Source organism: Emydura macquarii, unplaced genomic scaffold (genome assembly GCF_026122565.2).
Source record: "Emydura macquarii macquarii isolate MOO-44397 ecotype Brisbane River unplaced genomic scaffold, CSIRO-AGI_Emac_v2 contig_1146, whole genome shotgun sequence".
Taxonomy (NCBI): Eukaryota; Metazoa; Chordata; order Testudines; family Chelidae; genus Emydura; species Emydura macquarii.
The window spans coordinates 11,847,110-11,872,221 of record NW_027131283.1 but is presented as its reverse complement, the minus strand read 5'-3'; the positions used below and the strand labels follow the sequence as shown (position 1 = coordinate 11,872,221).

At 41.6% G+C, this 25,112-nt stretch overlaps 1 protein-coding gene across 2 annotated transcripts in view; it reads right to left on the bottom strand.

Moving 5' to 3' along the window:
* Positions 1 to 25,112, bottom strand: part of NT5DC1 (5'-nucleotidase domain containing 1) — a 219,492-nt gene that overhangs the window by 17,482 nt on the left and 176,898 nt on the right. Inside the window, exons 11-12 of one of the 2 annotated variants that reach the window (XM_067546625.1) lie at positions 13,392 to 13,560; positions 9,134 to 9,298 (exon numbers count right to left, since the gene is read on the bottom strand). In XM_067546625.1, coding sequence (XP_067402726.1) covers positions 9,240 to 9,298; positions 13,392 to 13,560 — 228 coding nt within the window. In that variant the 3' untranslated portion in view covers positions 9,134 to 9,239. Of the gene's footprint in view, positions 1 to 9,133; positions 9,299 to 13,391; positions 13,561 to 25,112 lie in introns of those variants that run through there. The other variant, XM_067546624.1, reaches the window with a different exon arrangement.

Sequence of the window (25,112 nt, the reverse complement as noted above, 5' to 3'; positions counted from 1 at the left end):
TTCCTAAAGTTGCGCACGTCATGCACCTTTCCAGACCACCCACACTGATGTCGGTGAAGAGTCCCTTGTGATCCACATGGGCCTGCAATACCATTGAGAAGTATCCCTTTTGAAAAATGTACTCTGTGACTATGTGGTCCAGTGTTAGGATAAGGATATATGTGCCATCTATCGCGCCCCCCCCCAAAGTTTGGGAACCCCATTGCGGAAAACCTATCCACTATGTCCTGCACTTTTTCCAAAGTCACTACCCTTCTTAGCAGAAATCTGTTAACGGTCCAGCAAACTTGTATTACAGCAGATCACATGGTGGATTTACTGACTCCAAATTGATTCCCAACTGACTGGAAGCAGTCTGGCATTGCTAGCTTCCACAGAGTGATGGCCACTTGCTTCTCCACTGTCAGAGCCAGTCTCAAGTGAGTGTTCCTGCATTTCAGGGCTGGGGACAGCTCTGCGCAGAGTTCCAAGAAAGCGGCCTTTTGCATATGAAAGTTCTACAGCCACTGCTCATCATCCCACATCTTCATGATGCAATCCCACCAGTCACTGCTTGTTTCCCTGGACCAGAAGTGGCACTCCACTGACTGCAGATGGTGCGTGACAGCCAGCAGCAAACAGGAATTGTTTCATTCTATGGCTTGTAGCAGGGTGTCTTGAGTAACATCACAATTTTCCACGCTGCAGCCTCTGTCTCACCCTTAAAAATACTGCAGGATAAAATGTGAACTGTTTGTGACACTCACAATGATAGTGCAGAGCTGAGCAGGCTCCATGCCTCTCTGGCAATGGCGTGTGCGCGGCAGAGACTGAAGGGTTTAGAAAAATGGTGCGAAAAAGCATTAGTCTGTTTCTTTGGGACAAGAAAGGGAGGGCTAGAGAGGACATTGCATCATGGGAGGACGACAACCTTCCCAAAAGCCTCTGTGGCTAGTTGCACTGTGGGATAGCTATCCACGGTGCACTGCTTTGAATGTCAACCCAAGCGTGGCTAGCGGGGATGCAATCCCCCAACGCAATGAGCATGGTGTGATCACGCTCCTGCGACTTCTAAAATTCGGCAGGTGAAGGTCAATTTAAAATAAATCAACTTTGCTCCGCAGTGTAGACATACCCCATATCTAGACACAAGGCCTTCTTGGGTAAACGTAAGTATTAAGTCTAAATCCTTTCTGAGGTTTCCTCGGAACAACCTGGTATATAAAACAAATATAATCTTAAATAAGCTCTTCAGATGGGAAAGTATTTTTCCAATAAAAAACACAGTCCAAGACAAAAACAGATGACTTCTGAAGTATGTGAAGGAAAGTTATGAATCATTTGACCCATACAGGGAAAGAAAACATTTTTTAACCCTGATACCACAGCAGAATTCCTCGTACGGAACGGGAAGTACTGCAGAAAACAAAACTCACTCCCTCCTCCCTTTCCTGGGGTCAATGCCATTCCAGCCAACAGGGCAAACAAAACTGTTACGACATTAAGTAGTCAACAGCAGGGAGAATTTGTAACTAAATCCAAAAAACATCCTCCACATTATTATACAAAAATCCCCATTAATGATATACATACTCTCATACACCCAGTAGCTATGCATTTGATCTTGAAAAACTAAAAATTCCATCAGTCTAACAGACATGAAATTATCCCAGGAAAATCATCCAGGAAGGCCTTCGAAAGGTTATTCAAAATGCTGAATAGTGGCAAGTCCTGGAAACCACATACCTACACCATAGGGTTTTATATCCAGCTACCTATGAAGCAGATAGGAACAAATCCTCACATGGTGTAAATTGTGATAGTTATAATGGAGCTATGAAGATTTATATCAGCTGACAATCTGCCCCATATAGTGCCACTTTTGCTTAGATTTAAAAGTTGTTGAAGAAAAAGATGGAAAATATTCAATTTTTAAATAAAAATGAGTTTGAAGATAAAAGTAGTAAACAGCATTACTGAGGTAAGAACTCACATGCTTAGCTGAACTGTCATTGCAGAATAAGAGAATGACCGCCAGGGAACTGTATTCAGTGTTGATGTAGATGTGTAGATCCAGGATGAAAGACACACATGATGGGTGAGGCACCAACAAAAGTTGTTCCAGTAGAAGATATTACCTCACCCACCTTCTCTCTCGACTGGGTGTTGTCTTTCTACATGTAAAATAGCATGGATGGGCCTTTTCAAACACCAAACTTCTTCACTTCCCCAAATTGGGGGAGCTACTTCTGTTTCATAACATTCAAAACAGAGCATGTCACATGCACTCAAAGAGCTGTAGCATTTCAGAGGCAAAAAGCAAAATCAGAAGTGGATTTCTGATCTCAGTTCTTTTTCATCAGTGGGTTCCAGTGCTGATTTACCTAAACAGGGAATCAGATATCTTCCCTGTTAAAACAAAGCTCCTGAAACACTGAAGTCAGCAAGAGTGAAACATTCTTTCTATCAGCTATCAGCGCTTTATTAAATCACCATTATATTGAAAAGTAAAAATGGAGGGGAGCACATCAGGTTTCTTAATTAAGGAAAAACATGTCAGATGCAAACAAAGTATTTTCTAATTTCTTAATGAATCAAAACACAAAAAACTTGAAGAAAAAACTGTTTTTGGCACCCTCCTCAAAGTGATATGCAGGCTAGAAAACATCACTGTGGATTTTAATAATCCTTTGAATGATACCTCCCTGTATTTAAGATACAGAGTGACCTAGACAAATTGGAGAATTGGAACAAAAAAAAATCTGATGAGATTTAACAAGGACAAGTTCAGAGTCCTGCACTTAGAACAGAAGAATCCCATGCACTGCTACAGACTGGGGACCAACTGCCTAGGCAGCAATTCTGCAGAAAAGGACCTGGGGGTTACAGTGGAAAAGAAGCTGGATATGAGTCAACAATGAGTCTTAAGGCCAAAAAGGCTCACGGCATATTACACTGGATTAGTAAGAGCACTGCCAGCAAATCCAGGGAAGTGATCATTTCCCTCTATTCAGCACTGGTGAGGCCTCATTTGGAGTATTGTGTCCAGTTTTGGGGCCTCCACTACAGAAAGGATGTGAACAAATTGGAAGGCAACAAAAATGATTAGGGGGCTGGAGCACATGACTTATGAGGAGAAGCTGAGGGAAATGGGCTTGTTTAGTCTGCAGAAGAGAAGAATGAGGGGGGATTCACAGTACCCTTTAACTACCTGAAAGGGGGTTCCAGGGAGGATGGGGCTAGGCTGTTGTCAGTGGTAGCAGATGACAGAACAAGGAGCAATGGTCTCAAGTTGCAGTGGGGGAGGTCTAGGTTGGATATTAGGAAAAGCTTTTTCAATAGGAGGGTGGTGAGCACTGGAATGGGTTACCTAGGGAGGTGGTGGAATTCCATCCTTAGAGGTTTTTAACGTGCAGCTTGACAAAGCCCTGGCTGGAATGATTTAGTTGGGGCTGGTCCTGCTTTGAGCAGGGATTGGATTAGATGACCTCCTAAGGTCCCTTCCAATCCTAATTTTCTATGATTCTGTCCTCCTACTTATTGGCCCTCAATATCTGAATGTCTCACAATAATTAATGGGTTTTATCCTGAACATCTCTGTTAGGTACAGAAGTGCCATTATCTTCATTTGACAGATGAGGAAATGAGGCCCAGAGTAGGTTAAGGCCCAGATCCTAACTACCTAAATCTCTCATGAAAGATCAGATTTAGGTTGCTAAAGCAGTTGCGCATTGTGACACAGAAAGGAGCAATGCCTAAATACCTTTAAAAATCTCAGCCTAAGTGACTTGCCCGAGGTCACACCAGAAAGTCCAGGGCTGAGGTGGAAATCAAATGGGTCACATGAGTCCCATTATCTAAGTAGAGCATTTGCTGTGCACAATGGAAATGTTTGAAACTTTGCCTGGTGTCACCTGGCTTGGTCAGAGAACGGGATGATATGCTTAAGACACGTTATCGCAGACATGGCTGCTTCCCATTGCAATTATCTGCAACCACTCTCCTCACAGGGGAGACACTCTTCTCCAGACCCCTAACTATGCACTTCCCCAACAACTTAGACACACATTTACTCACCTTGCCATCCCAGGCAGACACTCCCCTTCTGTCTTCTTCTCCAACTGACCAGGCAAGCACTCAGCCTTATTTTCCCCACTTATGTGCTGGTCACGGGTGCAGGTATGTTCTTCATGCAGTTGCATCTGCTGGTGTGTTCCCTATTTGGGGCAAGTATCCCAGTGCAAGACTCACATATGCCCTCCTTCCCTGCCTGGCTGTCTGCTGCTGCTCCTCTTTGACCAGCTGATGTCAGACATGCTTTGGATATTGGATGCCGCACAGTCCATACCATAATAGTATGCTAGGTTCTGATACTTCAAGGAGAAGACAACTACCAGACAGCACAGAAAGACAGAATTGCATGCGAGTGCAGACAAGTGGCAGGAGATTATTAAAATGTATATCCAGCCAGACAAAAATGCAAACTATTCATCAGCCAGGACAGGATGCCTTCAGCATTTGAAGCACACTCTGGGAGTCTAGCCTGAACATGACACCATGTTTTGGTTTGGATGTCCCCTTTTGACATGTAATGCAAGAGACAAAACATGGGTATAGCCTGGGAATGGGAGATGAAAATGAGACAGACAGCTAATCAGAATGCCCCATCTACCACATGTAGCTTCTGTTTTTCTCTCCAAAGATGTGCTGTGGGGGAAAAGGTAGAATGGGCAAGAAGCAGGCTGGCCAAACAGGAACATTCTCTCTCACACTTTCCATCTCCTATGTAACTCAAATTATGTGCAAATGAGGTTTAGTTAATGCTACTTTGGGCATTAACTCCTTCTCCACCTTCTGAGATGTGCTTCAGAGGGTTTATAAAATTAATTGTTGGCCTGGAAGCTTGACAATATGAAAGAAAGTCTGTCTGATGAGAGATGGTTTGCATGAGGTTTCCCATTAATGCCAAGTCCACATGGCCAATAAAATCCTTGATAAAATTTTATATTAAAAATATAGGGGACCCCCACCCCCCAAATGTTCATGATTACATCCCTTTTTTCAACCAGCTCTACTTTGTATATAGTTTTGAAAAGACTGACTGAATACAGTACAAATCAGCAGTCACTGTACAGTGACTCAGATTTTTGTCAATAATTTCTTTTGCATATCTCCTGTGATAGGCTAAAGTGCAGGGTTCCCCAGGACTAAAAAGTGGGTAATTTCCTTGCAAGTAAAGAGTGCCTACTGGTGTATAGTTTCCTGAGTTGTTTTTAAATTACAGATATTGCTATTATCACAATGCTGCGGTAAAGTGCTGTCTGCCTAACAGGCCATAGTTTCCCCCTACACTGACCCCTATGTCTTCACTGCATGATAATCATATGGCAAACAATCATTATCCATTACAGCTACATGGGAGCATATCCCAAGATTCACAGTGCCCCAACTCAATGAGTTGCTCTATGCTCACATTCACAGGGTGTTGTGGGGCTGTTTGATAGCTCCCTCTGAGGACTGTAGTGGTAGCTTAATGAAGAGAACACTTCAGTAAATTTCTTGTTTGGGGTATATAGGAAATATCAATCAAAAGAAGAACTGAAATTAACTAAAACAACATAAAATAGAATAAAACGACTCAAAAGAAAATGATAAAATAATAGCATTCTCTTAATGAGCGGGTCTCCACTGCTCGTTCAGTCAATCCCGCGGAATCGATCCTGAAGCGCTGACACAGCCCCAGCAATGTAGTCATGCCCTGAGAAGCCAGGAGAAGGTTTGTGCTGGAGTCTGTTTTGAGTTATCCTGTTAATGAAGGAGAGGTGGGTTGGGCACCCACCCACAGTATGTATGTATGACAGGATAAAGGCTCTAGCCATTCCCAGAAACATTTTAGGATACTGAGAAAAACAATTCTTCAAATCTGGTTAGAGGCATATTTCTGATATCCACCACCCTACAGCTGTGGGACTCAGTCAGGACCCAATTACAGCCTGAAAATGAAATTATACTGCCTGAGTTGAAGGATAACTTGAAAGTGGAAATGACTAAGTGGTCCCCTCTCCTTAATGAGTTGCCCATGTGTTTATCTCTTTCATCTTTTAGCAGTGCTTTGACATCTCACAGTGCAGAAGAAAGATTACAGGAACATTTCTGTCAGTCATTGGAGAGGAAGTAATCTCTAGGGTTATGTATGATTTGACACCACCTGCAGGGGCACAAGTCAATACATCTATCTGGGGCCAAAAGGGTTTAATAAATCATAATACAAACAAAAGGAAACCTACTGTTTATGTTCAAAGTAATTATCAAAGAATAATACCAAACAGCTCAACAATTTTCTTTGATAAGGTGTCCCAAAGACTCTTTACAAGCCAGATTTAATCTACATCGGCTTTTATCAAAAAGCAGTTTATCGTGGTTTTCAGCACTAGTTTGCAGCTGAGGAAATGACTTTATTTTCTTTTAGATAGTAATCTGTCGTGTTGGCACTCTTTATATCTCTCAAATCAAGACTATACTTAGGTTCCCGCAAATTCAAAACAGCTCTACATCACAACTGATGTTTTTCAGTTCAGATGCACGCAAACAATGCTTCAGAACAAGATACAGGCAACGTATTCAAAATACATATCCTCTCTGCAGCAATTTCTCTTTGGTGTCAATTTATCCACTTTTAGGGATTCCCTTCCCCCAAACAGACATTTGAAATGATCCTGTTCACTAAGCATATCATGCAATTAATTTAAAAATGCATTTCTTCCCTCAGTGCTTCTATTACAAAAAATGATCTTTCAGGATTTTCTATGGCAACTACCACTGTAGTATTCAAGCATAAGAAAGATCTAAATTAGCACAACATTTTGTTAAAGTTAGGTCCAAGTCTATCCTGCAGAGAAGCATTCTACCTTTGTACTTGGAGAATAAAAAAATATACATCTGAACCCCGCGAACCTGCACTAATGAGTGGGATACACTTCAGATTAATGGATTCTGCCAATTAATGAGTAATTTATTTATCTAAGTATGTATAGGGCCCTCAGTATTATAGTATCTGAGCAAGTACAGACTGGAAAGACTCCCGTTCATTTCAATGGACCTTAAGTGAAGAAATTTAAATGAAAAAAATAGGACTAATGCCTCATAATATGCACTTTGTTTATTTATTTATTTGACAACTGTAGTTTAATCTTAATTATTGATGATAAATATCAGAGTATACCGGTAAATATATTGTAGCACATTTGGTAAAACTAATGACTTCGTAGCAATATGAGATTTCTCTACATTACTCAGCTATTAAGTTTTTGCTGAAGGAGGGATGTGTGATGGTTATGTTTTGGTGCAAAATATAGAATGTACAGATGTATGATGTGCAGTCTAGCATAGTTCTACTGTACCAGGCACAGCTGTCTTCAGTTTTCTGTTGCGCCTATAATTTATAACTCTAAGTAGAAACATGAGCTTCTCTGACATGGTTCAGTGGCAATTTTATCATTACATTTATAGAACAAGCACAGTGGCCTCTCTGGCCCCCTTTCATAGTTTGGGAGACGGATTACGGAACATACATCCTTAGGCTTCTTTAAAGAGATGGCTTTGACAAATTATACCACCAACTGGGATCTTGTTCTTCCATCAGTTAATTGCAATAATATGGCATGAAGGCATATTTATGCACTTACATGGGCACAGCATGACTGGATTTTAGATGGTTTGCTAGATTTCTAAACATATGCATTATCCTCCTAAATCAAAATGAGAATGGCTTTGAAACATATGCATGAATATAAAATGTTTGCTTTTTAAAAGGACAGCTATCACATCTCTAAAATGTAAAATAAAGGTTATACCTATAAAACATCTAGATTTCCCACTAATTCTTCTTTAAAACACACCTATTTTAAAGATTCTAGGTGGCTCGTTCTCTTGTTCCTTGTCTGTAACATTACTCCCAACCTCAAGCATTCAAAAGTTACAAGACAGAGCCCGAAATCTTGAGATTGGCTTAAATTCTGAGATTTAAAAAAAATTAATTAATTTTGAGGGTTTTTTTTTTTGCCTTCTGTGTTTTTGGCCTTTAATGTTCAACATTTTAAAGCTTTTCTCTGCAACCACTAGAGCTAGAAATTTAAAAAACGAATGAGCAAGAGAGAGAGAGAGAGAGAGAGAGTATTCAAAGACTGTCACATAACCACAGGATTCCAGGAGCTGGGGCTAAAAGAAAAACACCAAATACGGGCAGAGTCACAAGAAAATCATGACAGTTTATAACACTGCCATAGACAGTGGGACCAAGAAAAATATTAGTCTCCTGGTCAAATTAAAAACTGTGGCATTGGCAAGACTAATGGTTTGGCATTTAGTGGCTTTCTGAAATAAGAAAATACTTAGCTTGAAAGTAATATATTGTTTAGATCTGACATCCATTGTTGATGGAACAGCTACACTAAACAGGACATGTATATTTTTAAATAGATAATGGGTAACGTGATCAAAAGTCAATAGCAGAAAGTGAGCACGACACCCCACTCAGACCACACAAGATGTCAGAGCCATATTCTCTAAGTGGCTTAAACATAGCCTCTGAAAAAGGAGGTGATATTTTACTCACCCTGGGTATGCAAAACCTCAGATATCCGAACCCTCTAATCTAGATGTGCAAACTGGCGTGCAAAACTGTATGCATAATTTTGGAGGCTGCTTTTTAAAGCACCATTTTTATTTGGAGAACGTAAAAAGAAACTAAGAGAGATTGAAACTGAGGAAATACACAAAGACAGAGCACTGAAGGAAAGTTGGCCTTCTGGTTAAGGGACGGAATGACGAGTCAGGATATCTGGCTCCTATTCTTTTCCTAGCGTCTCACTTTTTGTGTGACCATGGGCAACTCATGACCTCTGTGTGCTTCAGTTTCCACATCTTCAAAATATTTCTCTACATACTAGGGAAAGCTAGTGAGAATTAGCTCACTGGAAGTGACTTGAGACCCTTTGATCTGAGCTGCCATATAAATGGAAAATATTATTATTGAGCTCATTTCCCCTTTACTTTATCAAAGGTACAATTCAGAATGCTACTCTCCTGTTTAGCTAAGATACTTCTTAAAACTGCTTAAAAATCAAGATATCTTAAAATAAAACTTATTTGGCCTTTCACAGTTTTATTTCAGTTTCATTGAAAATTGAAGTAGATACACTGAGTAAACCAGATTATTGTTGAAGAGAATGGGATGTCCATACTATTATCTGCTGTTACTTTCAGCCAGATGATTGGAGGAGCAACCAAAGATGCTCCACATTGAAATTGCTACAAATTGCTGGAGACAAAAGGGGAAAAACAAAAGTTAACTTAATTAAAGTTAACATCTTAAAAAGCTAGTCTGAAAATAAAGGAAGACTTGAAGGGAGAGGAAGCGAGGATAACACTACACACCTTCAAAGCCATTTACAATGATTAATTCTTTCTTTCAATAACCTTATGAAGTGGATAAATCTGAATTATTATTCCTACTTTACAGATGGGGAAACAGAGATTAAATGCTGAGCGAGTCAGTGGGTATGTCTACACTGTGATAAAAAACCCATGGCACCAAGTCTCGGAGCCCAGGTCAGCTGACGGGCTTGTGGGGCTCTGCCAGTGGGAATCTAAAACTGCAGTGCAGATGTTCAGGCTTGGGTTGGAGGCTGGACTCTGAGACTTTCTCCCCTTGTGGGGTCTTAGGGTATATCTATATTGCAATTGAACACCTGTGGCTGTCTTGCAAATCCAAGTAATCTGCTATGAGCCTACCGCTTGCATGGAGCCAAGTCTTGCAAGGCCAAGTCAGCTGGTATGGGCCCACTGCAGGCTTTTAATTGCAGTGTAGACACGTGCTTAGAGCCTAGGCTCCAGCCCGAGCCCAAATGCCTACAGTGCAATTTTATAGCCCAACTGCCTGAGCCCAAGTCAGCTGACCTGGGCCTGCCATAGCCATGCCATGGGTCTTTTATTGCGGTGTAGACGTATCCACTATCACAGCCAAGCTTAGAATTTAGAATTTCTGTCCCTGTTCTTGAACTTGCACCATGTTTCTGTCAGAAATATGGAGGTTTTAAATGAAAGTGAGGATAGTGAAGTGAAAAGAACAATGATTTTTATTTAAATGGAAAGATAGCTATATAAGAGCGAGGTATTATTATTATTATTATTATCATTATACATTGATGATAGAGATGAAGCAAAACTCTTTTTGAAGGAGACATAATGACATGATCACTGAAAGATGCCACCAGACTATTTTCTTCAGCAAAGTACTCATTTTACCCATTAAAACATACAACAATCAGCTTTATATTTTGATTGTATGGGATAAAGCAAAAGCTCTCACAGAAGCACCTACTTTAAAAGACCTTTGATAAATGGCTATTATAATGTAGCTATTTTGCTGAGTACTGAACCATTTACTTTTATATGTGTAAAATCTTTAGGTATAACTCTTAAAAGGCACAGTAGAGCTGGTCAAAAACTAAATTCCTATTTTGAGGAGAAAAGTTGAAATTTCTAAGTTGCTTGTTTCAAAGATCCATGTTTTGTTTTCAATTTTTCATGTTTTTCCAAATTTTAAAAATTAATAATGATAAAAAACCATTACGGAATATTTTCATTTACAAAAAAACCTATTATCGATAACATTTTCAATAGTTTTTTTAATAAAAATTTTGAATCCCAAAAGCTTTTGTGATAAAATGTAGAATTTTAACAATGCTGACAATTTTTGATTGAAAATGTTTTGGTAAAAAAAAGGCAATTTTTTAAAGGAAAAAAAATTGTTTAAAAAGTATCAACAAATTCTACTAAAATATTGTCCCTGGTCTGGATATAATACTCAAGAGTATTTTAAAAACAGTACACAAGTTTGTGGCATAGTTGCTACTCCAGTCTACCCTATCTTGGCCAGATGTGGTGCTGCAGGACCCTTACCTCAGTTTCTCCAAGTTCTTTGGCCTACTCTGGCTGCAAGAGTGTCCTGGCCCTCCAGCCAGACCACTTTGCAAAGTCTTGCCCCTTCCAGAGAGGCAAAATCCTTTATCAAAATCCAACCAAATGTGAGAACAACTGAATCTTCGGCCCCACCAGGCCCCCTCTTCCTCACAGGCACAGCTCAGCCTTCATTATCTTTCCCCATGCCTCAGTACTTGCTCTTGTGCCTCAAACAACCCCAATATCCAGAGGCTGTCCCACTCTTCCCCTCACACAGGAGTTGAGGCAGGCTGCAGCTCATCAGAGTACCTAGCTTCTGTCAGGCTTCCAGCTCACCCTGTCTGCTCTTCTCCCCTTTCTGCTTCTCAGCCTTCCCCTCAGGCTGCTTCTCAGCGAGGAAAAAACTCCCCATCTCCTCTCTTCTAGGTCTCCTGACTCCAGCTAAGCTCACCCATCTCTTTATGAAAATTCCCAACTCTCCCGCAGCTGGGTCTGATATCTACATTGAACCATGTGATCTCCAGCTGATTAGGATCAGCTGGTGGATGAGGGAGGGTCACTGATCTGTCACAGGCTGAATCCTTAAAGGCTAGCTAGCTTGTGACAAAGTCTCTCTTGGAGTTCCATGAACATTTCTGTCAGATCTTTGCTTTTAAATGATAAGGTCCTTCAGGCAGGGCCTATGCGTTTGTGACTTGACAGGGCCCAGGATCCTGCTGGCTCTTAGAATACCTGATGGGAAAAAGCACATCAACCAGATCACATCAGAGCACCACATCAAGCTCTCATAGCTGGCTGTGAATGTCGTCTAACTAGTTATTCCAAAACAAATGCAGCAAAGCCAGAATTTACAATCTCTGCCAAAAAATCAAAGCTAGGCCAGCCAAGACAAACAAGACGTACACAACTTGCCCTGATGTCAGTCAGACAAGGTTCTCCAGCGTGATCAGGACCCCCACCCCCAACATCAAATAATGAATGGATCTCTTAAAAAACTTTTTCTTTGAAGAAATGTATAAAGTTCTACATATCCTCTACTATAAAGTGCAATGTGCACAGTTACAAGTTTAAAAATGTTGGTTCTGAACTGTCCCATAGTTCATGTGCATGGGTTACATTTTAGCCTCCAGAGCCCCATCACTCCCCCAACATTTATCACGTAGAGGGAATGCTCCATGAAGCAGAATCCTTCCCCTGGCCAGGATCCAGACACCACAGAGAGCCCTCTGAAGTGCTGAGAATCCACAGCTGGTGAAGGTATAGGAGAGGAAGAGTCAGGGTGCAATGCACTGCCCTTTAAGGCCTGCAAAGTAGCCTTAACCTTTGTGCTGTCCCCCACCATCTGAAGTAGGAAATCTCCTTTCTAGGGAGTCCAAAGACTTCGCCAGCCCAGGAAAAAGAGCTATGTTTTCAGGGAATTGGAGAGGGAGAAGTAGCCCCAAAACAGGGCTGACCTCCTGCACATTTCCCCTGGACCCATGGCTTCCAAAGGCAGAAATGCTGTCACAGGGTTTGCAAACTCTACCCACCATAATGAATCAGGGAAAACTCTGTGAGGGGAACTTCATGGAGGTTTCCTTTCCCCTAGTTCTTTCCAGAGATGAAGGTACTTTGGCTACATACCTTTGGAATGACAAAAACTTTGCAAGCAGCAATGAATAGAATATAACTAGTTACGTTTAGGCTAATTGTATTGTGATATCCTTATAATGTAGCTGCATTCTCAGAATATAGAACAGTGGTAAAGAACAGAACTATTCAGTAATATCATTAGCTGATTCCTAAATGTTATCACCCTTTGCAAGTCAGAGTAGTAATTCAGTCTATGTGCTGGCAATGTTTGTAGAATTAACTTTGTTTGGCAACTCTAGAATTCCCCTTCAGAAAGACTTTTATTCTTTTGTTTAAGCATGAAATAGACTCAACACTGAACAAAAAGGCTGGTAAATGTTACACTTTGGAATTAATCATGGCCCTCACTCAGTGACCTATGTATTCCTTTAAGATATAAAGAGTTAAGTGTATTCAGGATGGAAATAGGATGGGTTAGACTAAGATTGGTAATGGAAACAGAGCCCTTCACCACTACTGGTATGTCATCAACCTTTTGAATCCTGCCCAAGCAAAATCCTGTGAGAAAAATTAGGCAAACACCAAGATGCATCAGAAATCCTGTGGTAAATTTCCAGCTTCATTGTCAAATCAGAGAATCAGAAAGTGTCTGAATATTTAAAAGTACCCATGAAAACCAAACTAGTCCAACTTACAACTATTATGAGAATAAGCCTCAAAATAATTAATGGTGACTGGCCGTTTACCGTTGAATGTTATCAGAAAAATTTGTTTTAATGAGTTTTGGAAACAGTTTTTCTCTCAAGGTAATATCTATAATGTGAAAGCATTACTTCTGGACACTTTACATATTCACTAATAAGAACAGTTTTCCTTACCTGCAATTGCTTCAATACTTGGAATTCCAATACTGCTATAAGCACTAATACATTTGCAAGACCATGTGTTAGTTAAGATTTCCTCTCCAGTCTCCAATCCTGGGATACTGTCCACAAAGAAAGAGCCCCACTGCTTAGATACAGAATAAGGAGCTTTTGGGTGATGTCCCTGAAATAAATAAATAAATAAATAAATACAAAACCCAATGTAAACTCAATCATTGTAATTAGTCAGTACTGTATCTTACTTCTCTATTTAGCCCACAAACATTATTTTAAGAAGTTCTGAAGCTATCCACTGATTTCTTAATAAAACTATTATTTCTGAAAAGCACCATGACTAAGAAAGCAAACTGCGAAACAACACCAAAACTACCTCCAAACTTTTCGGTTTTGCTCTTTACTGGTTCTATGTAACGTATAAGTTCTGCTTTAAACACTGTTTTCTTCAATTTGTTTTTATGTCTAATGTATTATGAGTTCACTTCCCTCTCTTTGCTGGAGGACCTGAGTCATCATGATGCATGAGGCTATAACCTGAGCTGCTGTTCTCCCTGTTCTCTCACTTTAGGAGAGAGTGTATACTTATGTAAGATGGAGTAACCATAGGGAAAATATTTCTTTGACTGTCTAAGATTCAGCTTCCTTTCCTCTCTTAGCTGAGGGGAGAGGGAGAGCTGTGGTTCATATTACTGCCTCAGGAGACATTACTATTCATGTTCTCTAGCAAAGAGTGAAGATTTGATATTTCATATATATGAAATGTCTTAAAGTCTGTAGTAAAGAAGCAGTGATGGGCAAAGCATTATTTTTCCTGATTTTATTGTTGCTCGGCAGTTCATCTTCAGAGCTGCTATATACTATCCAAAGCAGTCAGAAAAAGCTCCAGGAGGCCTTAGCAAAAAGATAAGCAAAATTGCAAACCACACCATAGAAAAATCTGCAAAAGCCATTTGTGCACAAAGTATAATTTCAGACCATCAGAGCACAGAACAGCAGACATCCCTCCATACGCCTCCAGATTTGTGAACTTTTGCACCTGGTTTTCCACTCTGCTTTCTTACATGTTGGAATTACTGTTAATCACGATAGGGGTCATGTCAGATACATTTATGTCATGACCCCTTTTAATCTTCCATTGCAGTAAGCATGGGAGAGAAGAAATCTGTCAATATGTACTGAGACCACAACAGAAGACAGATTCAGGATGTATCTAAACTGCCATTAGACACCCGCGGCTGGCCTGTGCCAGCTGACACTGGCTCAGGCTGTGAGGCTGTTTAATTGCACTGTAGACATTTGAGCTCTGGCTGCAGCCCAAGCTCTGGGACCTCCCACTTCACAAGGTCCTAGAGCCTGGACTCCAGAATGTCTACACCACAATTAAACAGCCTTGCAGCCTGAGCCCTGAGAGCCAGTCAGCTGCCAAAGCCAGTCGTGGTTGTCTAACTGCAGTGTAGACATACCCATAGAGGCCTGCAATCTTTGACCAAGATAAATCTATTGATTCAACATCTTGAACTGACTCAGCAAACCAGGATAATTTTTTAGAACTTCTTGATGCTACTTGTGACCCATCCCGTGCCCAGGGTAGCCACCTGATAATGCCAAGGTCAGGGCAGGCTGTAAACGGAAAGCAGATTCTCCCTGCACTGGTGGGTGGCACTGAAGCCAGACTTCCCAACCAGCCTCAAACTGCGCTTCTGAATCCCCACAGAAGCCAGTCCACAAATGCACACAGCCCCCTTTACTGCATTTCAGCTTCTGGCTCCCAAATCAGCACTAGGTCCAGTAAAGAGACCAGTTATTTAAACTCTATGCTCTTTACTAAAAAGGTTCCCTCTGACCCCAACCGGTCAGCCACAGAACCAGATCAACATAAGTTTGGATCTTACCCAAAATATCAAACTGCCAGCCAATCCTTTAGTAACTAAAACTAAAGGTTTATTGTAAAAAGGAAGAAATAAACCATAAGAGAAATGTTAAAGGATTAGAGCAATCACATACATACAAATGATTAAAAGTCCATATACATCAGGTTTCTAGAAGAATTGTGGAGTTGAAGGCTTGTATAGTTCCGCTGATATACATCCAATAACTGGATGGGCCTCAGTCCTTTGTTCACAGCTTCAGTTGCAGATGACTTGATTCAGAGATAGGTAGGTGTTTGAAGCTGAGTCCCGACTGAAAGACTGGTGACTGAAGACCAAATGGATTCCCAAGGCCTCTGCCTTATATACTCTCTGGCCCTGGCCATGCGGTTTGTAGGGTTTTACAGGAACTAAAATGGAGTCCAGAGCCACATGGGCCAGTCCTGGTGCCTCATCAGGCATGCTGCTTGTGGAATTTGACAGGAACCAAAATGGAGTTCAGAGTCACATGGGCAAGCCCTGGTGCCTCATCAGGTGTATCTCAGGCTTCTCCCCCTGGGCCCCTTGCACCTGGGGATGTCTTAATGGGCCATTAAGCAGGCTATTGTTCTACAGCCAACCTGTCTGAGTCATTACTCAGACAGCACCATTTGAAACATAGATATATCAAATATATCTATAACTTCCATTTCACATATCACACATGAACATAAGTATTATCATCTTACTTAGCATATTATAACCTTCCTAACAGTACCTGACATGGCACATGTCACATGAATTAATATGATTTTGACATATTGATGTCAAATAATATAACAAATGCTCTCCCCCCCATCTACCCAGCACGAACACTACTTTCTCTAAGTGCATCTATTTTGCAGGGAAAAAAATGAGTTTGATTGGCATGGTCAGATCTAGATATTTATTTCTGTCCATTGCTGAGAACAGGCTGAAATAACTAATAACTTCAGATTTCAAGTACAGCAAGTCATCCAGGAGCTGAGCTCATCATTTGTTCACTCATTAAGACAACTTTTTTGGTTTGCTTTGTACACAAATACCTTTCCAAGAAAATCCCAAATCTTTAAGGGCAATTTAAAGTTCAATTTAGATTATCTATCAAACTAAAATTCAATTTACAGCTGGCTAAGAGCTGCAAAAAACACATGAGGGCTGTACCAACTGTCTGGCTGATTAATCAAAAAAGCATCGTTGGCCCACATATGGTTTTGTATACAGGTCAGGGCCCTGCTTATTGGCAGAGGAAAAAGTTCATGCTCCTGTCCCTGTGGATCTTTATGCCGGAATCACTAAGCAATTTAAATTGTAATCTGACAAAATGCACTGACATACTTCAGGTGAGAGAACTGCTCCATATTGAAGCTGAAATTCCTCCCTTGTACTGCTATATAGGCAGAAAACAAGGTTTAGGGGTTACAGCCCAAACTTTTTAACAAGACAAAAAACAAACACAATAAAAATTGTTAACTATAATGGTTGCCTTCATGCCACGTATTATGGGGCTTTCTGTCCTCATATTTTATCATTTTCCTGTTGGGGTAATCTCCAAATGTAAAGAATGCTTTGGTTGTAAAACCAAACTGTGATGGGGTGTACCAGCCCCACCGTGGCCTAGAGAGGGTTAAGGACTCACTGCAAGTTGAGGAGGCCATGCCCATCCACCTTTGCTGGGCATACTCAGCATGGAAGAGGGATATAAAAGGCAGCAATCCAGCTCAGGCAGGGTGGACTGCTGACCGGAAAGGAAGCACACTGTCGGCTCTCTCCAGGAGACAGCTGCAGACATCGCGTGCTAAGCCAAACCTTGCGGAGCCCTGGAAGGATTCAAGGCTGCCAGACGAACCCCTAAGAGGGACTGAGCTGCCAGGAGCTTCACCAACTGGGGACCCCGGAGGCCCCGAGGAATCGTGGAACATCGCCACCGACAGGGTGGGAAGTAGCCCAGGTGGCTTGAACAGTGTTAAAGGGGGTGAAGTAGGGTGCCAGTCAGCGTGTTTTGGGAGGATCCCCGCTGACTCGGTGGCAAGCACCGCTGGCACTGACAGGCCACTTGGCTGGGGCTCAGAAGAGCAGGGTAGGCCTGAGACCACCTACCCTGGGCGCTGCACACCTGTAGGCGACACGCCCTCCCCCCACACTGCACCCCAAACGGAACATTAGACTACGCTGCCCAGACAAGGAGGCTGCTTTACTGACTCTGGCTATTAGGCCACGCTGCCCTGATTACAGGGCCACCTTGCTGATACTGGCCATTCGGCCACACTGCCCCGAATGGAGAGCTGTTTTGCTGACTCTGTCTGTTAGGCCACAGTTCCCAAAGGAAAAGGGCAGCCCCAGCAACTTTGACCGCCCTGCCACTCCATCCCAGAAGAGAACCTAGTGAGGTAGACATCAACCCATGGCTTTTTCCCCACCTTCCCAGCGTACGTGACGTGACGCCCGTGACGGGGCGTACCAGCCCCACAACACAAACCCCGATCTCAAATGTGAGAACTCCCAACCTTTGTCCTTCAGTTGTATCCCTATAAAAAGATACAAGGGTTACTCTGTGAGTATGCTCAAGAAGCTCCCAACATCATTCTCAAATGCCTGATGACCAGAATTCCATATCTGACTAGGAAGAGACTCAGCTTGCAGTTAAGGAAAAGTCTACGCTATTGGGACCACATGTTACTGAAACCACATGAAGGTTCCCTGGCTACAGATTCAAACTGCACCCTCCTGAAGTTTCCATTAGCCAGTAACCATGAAGCCTTTAACAAATTATTTGTGCTTGTGAAGTGTGCCAGGCTAACAATCCTGGAAAGAGAAATCCTCTAGCCATAGAACGGGAAAGCAAAAAGCAACAGTGAGACACGATTCCACTTCCCTACATCACCAATGTACCTTAGCAAATCTCACTGAGAGTGACCACCAATAGGGGGTGAAATTAGTTAAATCTCCATGCTTCAGTCTTTCCGTTGGGACTTTTCATTGCTTGATAATGAAGACATGGTAATAATTTTTGTGATAGAGACACCTGCACACCCATTACAAGAGTGATGACAGCTATGCCTGTCAAACCAACCAGACCACAGAGCAGCAAATGGGATAAGGTGCCTGCAATGCCTAATTACTATTCTCTTCATCCACAGGTTGTGTGTTAAATACTGGAGTCATCCTTCACACTTAATTTCTCTGTGGTCCTGTGTGACTAGAAAAAATATGTCAGCTTTCTCTCCAGAGACCAGCCCAAAGGTTTTGCAAAGTTACATATATTCCCTGTAAACCGCACAGCAAGCACAACGAGAATGTCTGAAAGCTACATCTTGAGTGAACAAAAATTCCTTAAGTAAAAACAAATATTAATTACAGCTGATTTAAAAAAAAGGGAATTTTGTTGCAAAACAATTAATCTCTCCTTTGTTAAAACAAACAAAAAAAAGTCAATCAGCTCTGGTAGGTTGGGTCAGGCCTCCACATGAATGCAACAGGGAGGAAGGCCCAAGAGCCGCCAACATGGCTGTGTCTGTTGCAGAGACGGGACACAATCATAAACCCTGTGCTCTTTTGAACACAAGGAATCACAATCCCTGTACCTCTTGAACACAAGGACTACGCCTGGCTAGCACCAGCACCTGGCAGTGGAGCTAGCTAGCCATGCTCAGCAGTGTATGCTGCACACCTTTACAGAATGTAAACACTGGGTTTGCTCCCCCTGTAACCCAGCAAACTCTGGAAGGCATTGTGCCTTCCTAAGTACAGTGCCTTCCAGTGCATGAGACAGGGCTGTGATTAAGTGAACTTAAATGAATTTGGGACACCCTTAGTAATTAATAGCCCCACATATGGTTACAAAAAATTGGATGAAAAAAACTCAACACTCGAATGCACCAATATTCTGGCCTGCTGCAGCCCCACACAGAGCCTCATTATATAGGCAATCCTAGTATGATTAAGACTAATGTGTGTGGTTATTGTGGATGGGACCATTTCCCAGCCAAGGGATTCTGTGTAAAAACATTTGGCCTGCATGCCTTATTCTTAGGTCCCCTGCCCAAGAATATTTCTTCTCAGCAGTCTTATAATATGTTTGGGGGGAGCTAGGAATTTTTTTGCTCCACACACTCCCAGTAAAGAGTATAAGTTTTCTGGCTGAGAAAACTAGAACCATGTGCTATACCCTTCAGAACTTGGCTAATAGTTTGCAGTCCTGTCACTCATTACCATCTTATATTCTTCATGAAGTAAAACAGGATTTTTCATACTTCAGGAAAACACTCACCTCTTTATCCCCCACCAAAAAAAAGGGGGGTTAGGAAAGATTGACAGCGAAGAGGTGCCACATTAGCAATTTATACACACTCCTCATTTATCTCAGAAAAATTAACATTAGAAGAATTTTTGCTGCAGTAGAAAGATTCACTCATTCACTTTTGCTTTTAAATATATTAATAAACCACTGATAGGAACTTAGATGCTGTTTATGTCAATTCAGGCAGCAAAATATCCCACAGTCTCTAAGAATCAGTGTCTAGCCTTCAAAGCCATAAGGCCAGTAACAGCCTGTCTCAAATCCTAAGAAGCTGCAGCAAATTCACTTGGCTATGGTGTAGCATGGTGGCACGTAGAATGTATTTCCCTCTAGAACCATCTGTTGTAAGTCTTCTTCCTTTGGCAAGAGTCAGTATGGGGAGTTTTAAGGCTTCTTAAAATTCTCTAAATTATATCTTCCAACCTCACTCATGGTCAGCCTTGTGCGCTACTTTCCTTCCACCTCACTCCTATAAACCTACTATAAAAGTGTACCTTCTTCTGCACGTTGGCCATGGCCCACCATTGCTGTCTACTTGTTTCCAGCTGGTGCAAAATTGCAACTTTCCAGGATTGTCTAAATATCTCCTCATTTCTGAGGAAATCAAACCAATGGATGTTAATAAAACATCAGACCTTTTGACACTGAAAACTCTTTAGTTTCCTCTCCTCAGTTGTTTTTAGCGGCCATGTCTCTGCTCTATATAACAGGATTGGCATTCGTACTCAGGGGCATGCACAAGTGGGGGCAAGCAAGGGCACGGGCCCCCCCAAATAATTGGTGCGGGCACAGAGCTCCTCTGGCCCCGGGGCTGCGGTGGGGAGAGTGAACTCCTGAGGCCCCATGGCCATGTTGGGGGTACAGAACATGCCCCTCCAAAAGCGGTCAAATTTAAATTCCTGAGCACGCCTGTCAGTACTGCATTGAATCATAGCTGTCACACAGACATCCTGCCAGCCCAGCAGATGCCTTTGAAGATGCTGAAATGTCACTGATGCAAGACCGATCTGATGTGTGACTTCTTTGGTTATAAAACCACTTGATGACAACTGATTACCCAGATAAATAAAACTATTCACTTGTTCAACGTCATTGCCACCTACGTGCACATTAGCAGGTCGTTAATTTCTGTTTTATAAGAGGCATCTACAGCTTTTATTTTATCACCATTGATCTTAAGACCCACAGAGTCTGTCAGCGGATCAAGTCATAGATGGTCCGGCCTACTGGTTGGAGCAAGAGTCCGGCCCAGTGGTCGGAGTCCAAAGGCCAGAGCCCAAGGTCAAAGCAGAGTCAGAGCAGGAGATCGGAGCTGAAGGTCAGAACCGAAGTCAGACACCAAATGCCAGAGTGAAGGGTCAAGACAGAGTCAGAGCCAGGAATCAGAGCCGAGGGACACAGCCAGATTATGGAGTCAGGGAAGGCAGGAGCAGGGCTGGGATAGGATGGGAATATGTCTGGGTGTATGGCAGGATCTGGGTTGCAGCAGCGGAGGAGCAAAGCAGGAGCAGACTTGGAGTGAGGTGAGCACAGGGATGCAGAGAGTCCACGGGCATGTGTGTTGAGCAGCCAGCGAGCTAGTGCTGCTGGGCTTAAGAACCAGCCTGCTAGCTTCCTCAGCCAATCAGGCAGGGGAGGTCCATCAGGCAGCTTGGCTGACTCCTTATTGTTAGGCTACCAAGAGACGCAGAAAGCACAGCTGCAAGGCCCTAGGTTTTCTCAGCTCTTCCAGCATTAGCTGTAGTTGGTCAGTAATCTCTCCAAGCAAGGCAATAGCACCCACATACTTGAGATCTTCTAAAGATGAATCTTTAAATTTCTCACCCTCTTCTTTGGCCTCAATTAGCTTTGTCATCAGATAGTCTCTTAGAGCATTAAATAATGTTGGTGAGAGAACGCATCCCTGGCATAGTGCTGCTTCTACTGAAAACAAGTCTAATACAACCAGGGTACAGTTCCTCCACTAAGTACACTCAGTCCTGAACACCCCAGATTGGCACAGCAATATCCACAATGCTGGTGGATGCACTGAACCAAAAACAGCTATAAAGTCTATAAATGCCATAAATGCTATAAACTTCCTTTTGTCAGTCTAGTTTATCAATAACATTCTACAGCGCATATACAGTGTGGTTTATATGGAAATCACATTGGTTGTATCTCATTTCTGGGTTGGGACAGTATTTCAGTCAGTTCAGTACTATGACTGTAAACACCTTCCCTGAAACTGACAGCAGAGTTATTCCTTGATTATTTGAGCAAGCTGATCATTCTTTTTGGAAAAAAGGACGATGCAGCCCCTTTTCTACTCTTCTGCGTGGTGACCAGTTTCCCAAGCTGTTAAGGCAATTTGAAAAAACTAGTGAACTAAATCTGGGCGTCCACTCTTATTGTCAAGACCAGCTGCTTTATCATTCTGTAACTGTTTGCCTGCAAACATCACTTCCTCTAATATTACCAGCCTGTTTTCAGATGGGTTGATTTTGGGACTAAGTTGTAGTTTACATCTTGGAGGGGATTTATTCATTAATTCACAGGAATGCTTATGCCAATGATCAAATAGTGCATCAATATCCTAGCAGTATTTTCCATTTTTGTCCTGACCTGGCAAAAGCCATGAGAATGAATGTCCAACTAGGACCTTCAAAGTCTCAAATACAGATTTCTGGTCATGGCTTTCAGACGCTTCCTCAATACACTACACCATACTATTCCACCATCGATTACAATCATTCTGACAGGCCCTCTTGACTGCTTATTCAAGCCTTTTCTTTTTTTCGTAACGTCTCCAAAAGCTTCCTGAATGCTTACTATCACCTTTACCTCTATTAACTGCAGTTATAAAGTAGAGCTCTTGCTACAATTTATCTATTAAAATGAAAAGAGTAAATGGAGAGTCCTTTGCCTAGATTCTCCCCTGAGCCAAGTTCTGCTTGGAATCAGGAAGCTGGTTACAGAAGCCACAGCTACTCAAGCCCTGGTCTTGAGCTGAAGCAGCCTCGGATCCACTCAAACTTATGTCAGCTCTGTACAGCCCCTAAGGAATCATGTCAGTCAAGAACCGGAGAATGGAGCTATTCTCTGCCTTACCCTCCTCCTCTCAAAACATGTCCCCTACACTGGGGGCTGAGAGCAGTGCAGAAGCTACCTCTACCGACTGTACTCCAGTTAACAGTGCCTCACTCTTGGGGGAATTCTCATCTGGCCAGTTACAGCGAATTTGCATCAACTGAGTAGTGCAAAGGAGAAGATGGCAGAACTGATTCTGGCCCTACATTTAGTAAGATGTCTTTAGCCCATGATGAACATGGCCACAAGAGTGAGTAACATGAATGACCTGAATGGGAACCAGTTCTAGAAGATGGATGTAACATTAATTTCTCAATCTGTAAATGGTAGATTGGCAAACAAAAAAGTAAGGGAGCAGAGTTGTAATTTTGTTTTGTCAGCATAGTAAAGAGTTAAAGAAAGCAGATATAAACACTCAAAAAGGAGAATGGGAATGATGGAAAAATCAAACTGAAAAGCAAACATTTAGAAAAGCAAAATCTATCAGTGCCTTGTTTACACACCATGATTACATCTGTTAGTAGCATTATTTCCCAGCGGTGTCAATTTTTTGGTTAACAAATATAGTATACATGTTTATGCCACCCCTTTGTCTTTTACCCACTAACACTTAATACTGAGCATGTACTTACGACTGTGAATAGTCCCATTGTTCTCAAAGTACTTCACTTAGTACAGTGCAAGGGGCCAGATTCTCAGCTGGTGTAAAGTGTCAAAGTACCACCCACTTCAATGGAGTTCTGACAATTTACACCAGCTGAGAGGGCTAGGTGTCTGTAGCATCAGGCACATAATGTGTAAGTCTAAAGACATCAGTAGGATACTACAATCCTTGATTAAGCCTTAGAGTACCTTTAATAAGCTTGATTCTCCAGACACTTAATACCAAATGAAGTGCTTACTAAAGGCATGTGGATGTGATCTTACTGAGGGTAGGGATGACGGTACAGGAGGCAGGACCAAGGCCTTGCCAGAAGGCCAGACCACTAAGATCAGCAGTGGGATGTGGGCCTAGAAAGCACCAAAGATGATAGGAAAAGTCCATAATATTGTGTAAAGGTCAAGTGTTTGATCGGTGACCATTATAACTAGATATTTCTAAAATAAAATTTCTATTCGGTCCAATAATACATCAGCTATGCAGTAATATAATAATAGTTTTCACCCAAGGACATCATATTGCTCCACAGACATAAATTTATTCAGCTTCATAACATCCCAGACAGGTGGTTACTATAAATATTGTATTCATTTTAAAGATGGGTAAACAGGCAGAGAGAGGTTAAGTGATTTTTTCAAGGTCATTCAGAGGGAGTGTTGGGAATAAAATCATGGGACCTGACTTCCAACCCCAACTAACTATTAGACAAGCTCTCTGTAAAATAAGTATTTCCAGGGTCCTGCTCACTGCTGGTGTCTATGATGTCTGGCAGTAATTTCCTAATTTTCACTAATTGCATTCCTTTAGTTAGAGTTTTTACACACAGAGTAATTGCTGGGTGTTCATTTCCTTCAAAATTCTAGGATAGATTCCAATTGTCTTTAGTTTTCACTGATGGGAGTCTGTCACACTTTTAAAATAGAAAAGGAGAAAAAAAAAGTCTCAAACCTAGGGACATCCTAATTTCACGCACTAGGTATTTCCCATGTGCTGCTGAACTGCTCATTTGGTTATGATACACACAGCTGAAAAAAACCCTACAATTCTTACCACAACTTTACAGTGGCATGAATTTGGTTTGCATGAAGAAGTTAGTTATGAACATAAAGACAAAAATAACTAATGAAAATGGAAGTTATTAGCTGCCACGGTTGAGAACAACAGGTAATTTTTGTTTAATTTACTCACGCTTTTAATGATGAAACATTATATACAACTGGGAAAAAAAGAGTGCTCATTAAATTTGCATTTTCTTTGTGAAGGACATACTCGCAGCTGGTGTTTTCCCTAGAATTTCAATAGGAACCAGCCTTTTCCATCAGGGTATGATGGATCAGAAAAGGAGAAGACAGAAAGAAAAAAGAATGGGAAATAAAAAAACCATCATTTACAAAGTCTCTATATAAGGGGAGTAAATCAAGATGAAAAGATGTAACATTAAAATAATAATTTCCTTAATCATATGAAGCCTGATCCCGGAAGGCACTGAGCACCTGCAAAAGAGATGCTGAAGACAACAGAGATTTTCTGTAAACCACTTTGATCCAAAAACACATTAGTCATTTGAAAAAAAACAAACAAACAAAACAAAAAAAACCAGGCCAGAGAATAAGTTTTTGTTCTCATTCTCTAAGGAAGAGGCTTTGAAAATTCCTTGTATTAACTTCCTGGTCCTTTAAAGAAGCCATGACATCTTAGTCCAAAACCTCTGATTTAGAAAGAGGGCTGTCCCTCAGATATACAGACATCCTAATAATTGGGGAAAGTCACCAAGTTTATTTAAATTGGAGGTCAGAACATTT